Source organism: Nicotiana sylvestris, chromosome 11 (genome assembly GCF_000393655.2).
Source record: "Nicotiana sylvestris chromosome 11, ASM39365v2, whole genome shotgun sequence".
Lineage (NCBI taxonomy): Eukaryota > Viridiplantae > Streptophyta > Magnoliopsida > Solanales > Solanaceae > Nicotiana > Nicotiana sylvestris.
This window is the reverse complement of record NC_091067.1, coordinates 78,177,824-78,187,219: the sequence shown is the minus strand read 5'-3', so window position 1 is coordinate 78,187,219 and position 9,396 is coordinate 78,177,824. Positions and strand designations below refer to the sequence as shown.

At 34.8% G+C, this 9,396-nt stretch overlaps 1 protein-coding gene across 2 annotated transcripts; it reads left to right on the top strand.

Annotated features, from left to right (window-relative positions):
• The first annotated feature begins 8,097 nt into the window (after positions 1–8,097).
• On the top strand, positions 8,098–9,030 carry LOC104212548 (uncharacterized). Of its 2 annotated transcripts, XM_070162300.1 has the most exons (3): positions 8,098–8,395; positions 8,497–8,589; positions 8,840–9,030. In XM_070162300.1, exons 1-3 carry the CDS (start codon positions 8,207–8,209, stop codon positions 8,951–8,953), a joined length of 396 nt encoding a protein of 131 aa, XP_070018401.1. In that variant the 5' UTR covers positions 8,098–8,206; the 3' UTR covers positions 8,954–9,030. The 2 variants fall into 2 exon arrangements, 1 of the variants encoding a protein (XP_070018401.1); XR_011403453.1 differs by lacking the exons at positions 8,098–8,395; positions 8,840–9,030 and adding an exon at positions 8,661–8,733 and having other exon boundaries at positions 8,507–8,589.
• Positions 9,031–9,396: the final 366 nt, after the last annotated feature.

Below are 9,396 nucleotides of genomic sequence, written 5' to 3'. Positions count from 1 at the left end.
ACGTCAAGGAGGAGAAATTTAAGTTTTTCTTGTAGAGTTTCGTCTCCGCGATGGTTTTCTTCTTTACGATGTGCGTTACGATTCTTCTGGGGACTTATTTGAAGGGTCATGAGTTTGGTACTACAGCAGTAATGTCACCACTGATAGCAACAATAGCTTCAGGCATTACAGCATGCGCCACTCGATCGGCAACAACTCGATCACTGTTACCTTCTTGAGCCACCAGTGTAACTCCTTGCTGCTTACTAGCATTGTTTGATCGATTCAAATCACCTGAAGCTACCTTATCATCAACTCCTTTTTGTACATCATTAGTCAAAGACAAACCCCCTGTAATCTCCTCGATCCTAATAGCAATTTACTGACCTTCAGCAGAGTGAAAAGTCAATAGTTTCTGTTTCATAGAACAAACTTGTGTTGATTACAAGAAAGACTTTTTTTCTTCAGAGGGTTTTTCTAGATGTCCAGACGATATCTTTTAATCCCAAAAAGAAGTTCTTGTAGAACTTCCATTTTTAAGGTCCAAGAATCTGCCATTTTTTTCGGTACCAAACGTTTTTAACAAATATCTGAAAATCTTATGCAGGAACATGTGTACCTTTTAATAATGGATAGAATTTGGAGTAAGGATATGTGTATTAGTAATATGTGTATACAACTACTTAATTTTGAAAGTGCATTCTTTTTATAACAATCATAACATTCTTTTGTTATTTTAATTGTTTAAAACTTTTTTTTATTTTCTATTCAAGGTTATGGCACCAAGTAAGCAATGGATGCAACTTGTTTATAACCGACTTGACGATACCTATTTAATTGGGGTGTAGAAGTTTTAGGATTATGCCTTTAGAAGAACAGGGGAATTGTATGAAATATGTTGTCCGTGCGTCAAATGTTTTAACACAACATTAGGAACATGTGAGATAGTCGAGATACATTTGAAAGTATATGGAATAATTCGAAATTATACCTTTTGGTATCATCATGGTGAAGTTTTGGGTGAGCCACAGTCGGAAGGCAAAGTTGAAGATGATAATGAAGTAGAAGATTATGAGGATGAGGATAAAATACATGAAATGTTGAGGGATTTATATCCTAATAATGATGGAGGTACTGCGGACGTTCGTGATAATGATTTACTTGGAGATGAACCGAACGTTGAAGCCAAAAGGTTTTATAGCCTATTGAAAGATTTCGAACAACCACTATACCAAAATTCGAAATGTTCAAAGCTTTCCACTTTAATTAAACTGCTTCACATAAAAAGTATGGGTCCTTGGAGCAATGAGTCATTTACAATATTATTAAAAATGTTGAAGGATGAGTTTTTGCCTGATGTAGCGAATGTGCCAAATTCATATTATGAGGCAAAGAAAGTGATTAGGGACCTTGGGCTGTAATACCACAAAATTGATGCTTGTATAAATGATTGCATGTTATATTAGAAGGACGATAACTTACTTGATTCATGCAAAGTCTGTGGTGCATCCAGATGGAAAATAGATAAACATAGCGGGGAAGAAAAGAATAAGAATGGTAAAAAATAGCATCAAAGACTTTACGCTATTTTTCATTAAAGCCTAGGCTTCAAAGGTTGTTTATGTCTACAAAGGCATCTTCTCTAATGACATGACATCATAATAAAAGAGTTGATGATGGAACAATGAGGCACCCAGCTGATTCAATGGCATGAAAATTATTTGATGAACTTCATCCTTCATTTGCAACCGAGCCTCATAATGTTCGACTTAGGCTTGCTAGTGATGGATTCCAGCCATTTAGGAATTCAAAAACCTCATATAGTATATGGCATGTTGTACTTATTCCTTATAATTTACCACCTTGGTTGTGTATGAAACAGGAAAATTTTATTATGTCTATGCTTATTCCTGGTCCTGATAGTCCAGGTGCTGCAATTGACATTTATCTTCAACCTTTGATAGAGGAATTAAAGGAGTTATGGGAAATTGGCGTTGAAACCTTTGATGCATGGATCAAACAGAATTTTAAGTTACATGCTTCTTTGCTTTGGACCATCAATGACTTTCCAGCATATGAAAATTTATCTGGATGGAGTACAAAAGGTAAATTGGCATGTCCATGTTGCAACATTAACACTTCCTCAATCAGATTGAAGAATAGTAAGAAGCAATGTTTTATAGGTCATAGGCGTTACCTTCCTCTTAATCACAAATGGAGGAATGATAAGGAATCATTTGATAGAACAAAAGAGAAAAGGCTCCCACCAAAAGTGCGTTCAGGTATTGAGATACTTAATCAAGTGCAAGATCTTAAAGGGTTACAATTGACAAAGGATCCAAAGAAGAGGATCAAGGTATCACATGATGTTCGAAAAGATAATTGAAATAAGAGGAGTATCTTTTTTGAGCTTCCATACTCGAAATCTCTCTTGATGCGACATAATTTGGATGTTATGCATATCGAAAAAAATATATATGATAATATTTTGGGGAGGATCATGAATGCCAAAGGAAAGACCAAGGATACCATTAAAACTTGACTAAATTTGCAAGAAATGAACATTAGGCCGGCGTTGCACCCTATTAAAAATGGAGAAAAATATGAAGTTCCAACTACATGTTACACATTATCTTCCCAAGAAAAGCACATCATATGCCTTTTCTTAAAGAATTTAAAGGTTCCTGATGGATTTTCATCTAATATTTCTCAATGTATTAACTTGAAAGAGCACAAGATTTCTGGCTTAAAGAGTCATGATTATTATGTTCTTCTACAACATTTACTCCCTCTTGCACTACGTGGTATGTTGTCGAAAGCTGTGTGTGAACCCCTTATCGAGCTGTCTTTATTTTTTAATGTGTTGGGAGCAAAGGTATTAAGGACTAATGACTTGGATCAGATTGAAGCTCAAATTCCTATAACTCTTTGCAAGTTAGAAAATGTCTTTCCTCCTTCATTTTTTGATGTCATGGTGCACTTGCCTACTCACTTAGCTAATGAAGCTAAGCTTGTTGGACCTGTTTAGTATCGGTGGATGTATCTTATAGAATGATGGTTATATTTTTTGAAATAACTCATTGGTAATAGAGCTTGTCCAGAAGGTTCCATTGCAAAAGTTTACCTTGCAAATGAATGTATGACCTTATGTTCAAGGTATCTGCATAGAATCGACACAAAGTTCAATCGGCCAGAACGAAATTATGATGGTGGCTTAAGAAATTCTGATGGAGGTTTATCTCAATTTTGTAAATCTGGAAAAACCTTAGGAGCTCCAAAACAGCATGATCTTGAAGCAGATAAATTGGAGCAAGCACATATATACATACTGAAGAATTGTGATGAAGTTCTACCATTTCTAGAGTATGAAATTATTTCCTTCATATCATATTTTGTTTCCTTGTTTCCCGGAGGATTGTTTCTCTTTTATGTTTGACATTTATGGTTTAACTAAAATTTGTGAGAGTTCGCACAAATTCATGTAGATTCTAGTTAACACTTGTCTGATACATAATGGAACAGACAATTTGTCGAATGTTTTAAAGATAGGGTGAGTAATATAAACATATCAAATTTGAAAATCTAATATTATATTACTTATTCTATAGTAATCAACTTTATCTTGTTTGATAGGTTGCACAATTATATAAAAGAGATGATAGTCGGCCCATGGAAGATCTTCTTGCAATTTCACGTGGTCCTGCCCAATATGTATTATATTATAATGGCTACATTGTTAATGGATATAGATTTCATGTAGAAGATTATGATAAATATTTAAGTACTCAAAATTGTGGTGTGGTTGTTGTTGGTGAGACTGGTGAACATAGTAAGAATATTGATTACTATGGAGTTTTAACTGATGTTGTTGAATTGCAATTCACCGGAAGAAGAGTGATTTTGTTTCAATGTATTTGGTTTGATGTGTATGATAAAAAGAAAGGAATTAAAACAGATGAATATGACATTGTAAGTGTTAACTTGGGACGATTTTTGAAAACAAATGAGCCTTTTGTATTAGTGGACCAGGCATATCAAGTATTTTATGCCAATGATAACTCCAATAAGGGTTGACGTGTAGCAAGAAAGACGCAACCTCGTGATTCCTATGAGATTTTGCAACAAATAGATGGTGATGTTGATTTAGAAATACCTATACAAAATAAACGAAAAAGAACAACTGAAGTGAAGTATCTCTTTATGCCATTACCATATTTATATTGTTATGCATTCTGATTACATGATCTTTTTATTAGTATATTATTGTTATAATGTCAAATTGTTTTTTCGTAGGTTTGATATCAAACCATCAAAGAATGAAAATGAGGTGACATCCATTGTGAAAGCTACTGCCAAATATGCATTTGTTGCATCAGGTGCTATAGACAAGGGACGAGGGAGAGGGCTTAAATCTATATGCTCTTTAGGGGTATCTGGACCAGATATTCCATTTTCTCCATCTACTGATCAAGTTATGCAATACAAACAAAGTGTTGAAACTAGTATGGTTTCTCAAATTTATTGTGTTATCAATTCAGTACTAAACTTTTACTAATATGATTTCCTTATACCAGGTGCATTAGCGAAGGGACGAGGGCGAGGGCTTAGATCTATGTGTTCTTTGGGGGTATTTGGAATGGGACCAACGAATAAAAATTTATTGGTTCTTGAGAAATGGCATATGCAAACTAATATTTCATCTTTTTCATCTACTGCTGATGTTATGAAATACATCCAAAAAAATTCAATGAGTAGGGTTTATTAAAGCTATTATATTTTAGAATCAAATTTGTAATTATTTAGATTTGATTTTCTGTACTAATATGATTTCCTACACCAGGTTCTCTAGAGAAGGGACAAGGGCAAGAGCTTAGATCTATGTGTTCCCTTGAAGAGTGTGAAAATGAGGAGCGATCCTTCCATCAGAATACTCATTATACTAGTCAAAGTATTTCAAGACCTTCTAATAGTAGAAGATCAAATTTTACAATGCCTTTTGTTCAAGGACTGCGAACAACAAACAAAAACCTTTTGGTTCATGAGAAAGAGCATATGCAAAGTGATATTCCAATTTCTCCTTCAGATGAGCAAGTTATGCAGTTCACCCAAAAAGTTGTAACAAGTATAGTTTCTCAACTATATTCTTTTTTTTAGAACTAAATTTAAGTTAATGTGAAAATTTTAGTAATATGATTTCTTACACCAGGTACTCTAAGGAAAGGACGAGGGCAAGAGCTTAGATCTATGTGCTCCTTTGATAAGTCTGAAAATGAGGAATGATTCTTCCATCAGAATGATCATTATGCTAGTCAAAGTATGTCAAGACCTTCTAAGAATACCATGTTTGCTGCTCAAGGATTGCAAACAACGAACAAAAATCTTTTTGTTCATGAGAAAGAGCATATGCAAAGTGATATTCCAATTTCTCCTTCTGACGATCAAGTTATGCAATCCACCCAAAAAGTTGAAACAAGTATGTGTTGTTTTTTATTGAGAAATTTGGTATAGTTCTGGTTATTACATGTTTCTTGACAATTTATTGCTTATTACATGTTTCCTGGTCCTAAGTTGGAAGGAAGGGGCTATTAATTTCTCACCCCAACCAAATCTCCAAGTAGTTTTCTTCCTTATACCCACTGTAGTTATTTCTTTTTTTAATCATCACCGCTGATTTTTCCCATAGTACCATGTTACTTGAAATATGCAGTCTAGGTGAGCTAGAAATAGATCCACGATCACCCTTCAAAACTTAAGCCAAGTTGTTCTCCGAAGCGTTGCGTCGAAAACCAAATTTCTTAGCGAAATTCTCACTGCCTCGTTCTTCCTCACCATAGGTAGTACATGGTATTAACTGTTGCATCAAGTTAGGCTTATTTAAGATTGGTGGATTAATATCAACAACCTTCCAACTTCGCTAAAATTTCAAAACTGTTTTGACTGGTGACAGTCATTTGAGCATTTTGTCGACCTGCTGAGACAGTCAAAATTTGCTGGTTTTTTTCGTGCCTGGTGATGTATTCTGTGTCACCACTGTCCAGCTTTCCTTCTTTGCATCTTGCGTATCTACTTTCTCCAAGTGTGATGTAACAGACTTTCCTGAAGCATTCAAAACATGTCCAGGTTTGGCTGGAGCAAGCACCTGTCCATCTCTTTTTTCCACACCTGTCTGTTGCACAACAGTAGTTGTAGGAGCTGTTGGTTTTTTAGGTATATCAACTAGTGTAGCAGGAAGTTTAGCAACTCCAGTAGCAGCTATTAGAGCTGTTGCCTTCCTCTCAATCACACCAGTTGCATTCACAGCATTAGTAGCATCCAAACATGGATTCCCAACCTGTAAAACACCATCCACTTCAGTAGCTGCAGGGATACCAGCAGGAAGATTTTTCTGTTGATCCTTCCTTACTTGCATAGTTTCTCAAGCATCAATACTACTCCTAATTCCTTGATTCACCAGTGCAACCCCGTGTTGTTTATTTCCAGTAGTAGCTCGATTCAAAACATCACCATGGTAGGGAAACAGTCAGTTTATATATGAAAAAAGGTAAAACAAAATGGAATACCTGAGCTGCTAAAATGTAGAGGAAAGTTGTAAGCGCAGTTAGGAAGAAGGCATCAGCCTCATGTTTCAATCCTGCCATGAAATATACCACTAAAAGGAAGAGCACTGGCATTATAAGATCCAGTGGAATATCACTGGTGGTTCTAGCCAAAAAATATACGCTTAATCTGTACATGTCAGCAGATCGTTCCTTGTTCAGCATTGCCCTTTCTTGTGGAAATGTGAAGATTGCTGTGAAAACTGAAAAAAAACCCCAAAACACAGCAATGAAGAACAACAGCCCCGGCTACATCAACACCTGTCTTGCTCGATAAACGAGGATAAACTTGATCCTTCTTAGGCCAATTCTGGATGTTATCATTGTTAAGCTACCTTTCCTTCTTATCTATAACTGTGTATGCATTCTTCATTAAATCATAGGGATTAAACACATCTTCATCAATCCATGGATATGTTCAGACATCATGCAAATGCTTTTGATGTCTATGGGATCCAATTGTTACAGAGGTCAATTTAAGACCCTCACTGCAAGTGATAATCCCGTTTGTAGTGAACATACAATAAAACATCAAGTATGTCTCTCTAGTACCATGCGCCTATTTTTCCTTTTGAAGTTGGAAATGCATCGTCGTAAAATAATGAAAATAGTTTACGGCGTAATGTGTTGTAAATTCTCACTTCTATTCTTTTTTTTTTTTAACTAAATTTAATTTAATGCCAAACTTTTGGTAATATAATTTCTTATATCAGGTACTCTAGGGAAAGGACAAGGACGAGAACTTAGATCTATGTGCTCTTTTGAAGAGTCTGAAAATGAGGAACAATCCTTTCATCAGAATGCTCATTATGCAAGTCAAAGTATGTCAAGACCTTCTAAGAGTACAAGATTAGACTCTACCGTGTTTGCCGCTCAAGGATTGCGAACAAAGAATATTAACTCTTTGGTTCATGAGAAAGAGAATATGCAAACTGATATTCCATTTTCTCCTTCTATTGATCAAGTTATGTAGTCCACGCAAACAATTGAAACAAGTGTGGTTTCTCAAATCTATTTGATTACATGTTTATCATTTTTATAATATTTTTTGATGTTTATAAATTAAGCAAATGTAGGTTCATGTACTGTTGGAAAGGTAAAAAAGGTTCGAGGAAGTAACAAGTGCAAAGAAGTTGCATCACTTGAAATTGGAGAGAAGCTAAAAGTAACATTTTATAATAATCGAATGGTTGGAAAGAATAGTAATCTATTTTCGAGGAACTTGGGAAAAATAGTTTGTGACCATAATATATGCCCGCTGGGAGTATCATCCTGGGATCGCATTAAGGAGGAAAAGTTAAATTACATGTGGGCAGCTGTGACGGTAACTTGATGGATTATTCCAATTTCTTCTTTGATTCCTCTTTTCTTACCATTCTTGGCACTTAATTATTGAGTTCTTATCACGTTTTTCACAAAAATAAAGTAAAACTGTGAGTTCTATGTTTGAAATTGACAAAAATAAAATAAAGCTAAGGTTTTTTTTTTTTAATTTTTATAATTTGGCCAGATCATTTCAAGACTCATTGTAGAACTATATTTTCCTCTATCACATGGAGTTTCTGTGATGATTGGATATCGACTAATATTTTCCTCATAATATTTTGCAGGATAAATTTGAGAGTGATGACATGGATATTCATCGCAATCATATTTTGGGATGGATGAAAGAGTTATGGAACAAATGGAGAGGACAATTGCATGCAAAGTATGTGAAGGGTAAGCCAATACAAGAGGCTCTTAAGAATGTGCCCAAGGGGGTAGATAAGAAACAATGGGAGTGGTTGGTAAAGGAACATTTTGCTACTGAAAGTTTTCAGGTTTGACATAATACCTAGTTGTGTAATTATATTTATACTTTTATCTTTTAACTGATAATTTATTTATAGCATTTGAATTTATTATTGTTGCTCAAATATAGGCGAGAAGTAATAGGAATGCAGCAAATAAAACTAAGTTGAAGATGCTTCATCATATTGGTAGCAAGCCAATTAGAGAGATTATTTATCAAAAGGTGTGATCATCAAATCTATTTTTTCATAATATTGAAGAGACGTTATTTGACATATTTAATTTTATATAAAGGGCGGAAAAGATGGCAAACCACCAGATTTGGCAACAATTTTCTTCGAGACTCGCAAGAAGAATAAGACATTTGTTGATCCAGAAATAATCAAGAAACATGTGTGTTTGGTTAATTGAAAAATGTTATTTACTTTTAGTTATTATGAGATCTGACAAAAATTTATCTATATTCTTTGTAGGCTCAAATCAAGGAATTGGTGCAGTCCGAACCGTCACTTCCTACTATAGAGATTGTAGAACAATGCTTTGACCTCAAAGTTGTAGTCATGTATTTGGCTTGGGGGGTGGAGTAAAGGCGAAAAATTTGAAAGGTGGAACTTCCTCAAAAACTGAATTATTGGCTAAGCTACGTGCAACTGAAAATGAAAACTAGTCTTTGAAGAATCGTCTGTCTAACTTCGAAAATAAGATGAAAGAGGTGAGGCAATTAAAATAATTATTATTAGCGCAACAAACCTATTTCCAGCCTCAAGTTCAGGAGAATGACTATTCGAATCCTTGATGTACCAAGTAAGTAACAACTTACCTGAAACATCGATTTATTTTGTTGATTCAAGTTTTGCCTGCTTGTGCTCCTTAGCAATTTTAAGAGTCTGGTTATGTTAGAACCAGAGAACTTTGAGAACCCAAATTGTTCAAGTGTAGTGTATCAAGAGAGAGATAGGGAAGAGTTTTGCTAATAGAAACTTCTTTTGCTTATCGAGAAGTTAAACAAGATGAACTTAATACAGCATAG

Bases quoted from the DNA above. Each gene is read 5' to 3' on its own strand.
- LOC104212548 (XM_070162300.1), top strand. From the start codon at position 8,207: ATGGATATTCATCGCAATCATATTTTGGGATGGATGAAAGAGTTATGG. The intron at 8,396-8,496 runs GTTTGACATAAT...GCTCAAATATAG, and splicing joins TTGCTACTGAAAGTTTTCAG to GCGAGAAGTAATAGGAATGC. The intron at 8,590-8,839 runs GTGTGATCATCA...TATTCTTTGTAG, and splicing joins GAGAGATTATTTATCAAAAG to GCTCAAATCAAGGAATTGGT.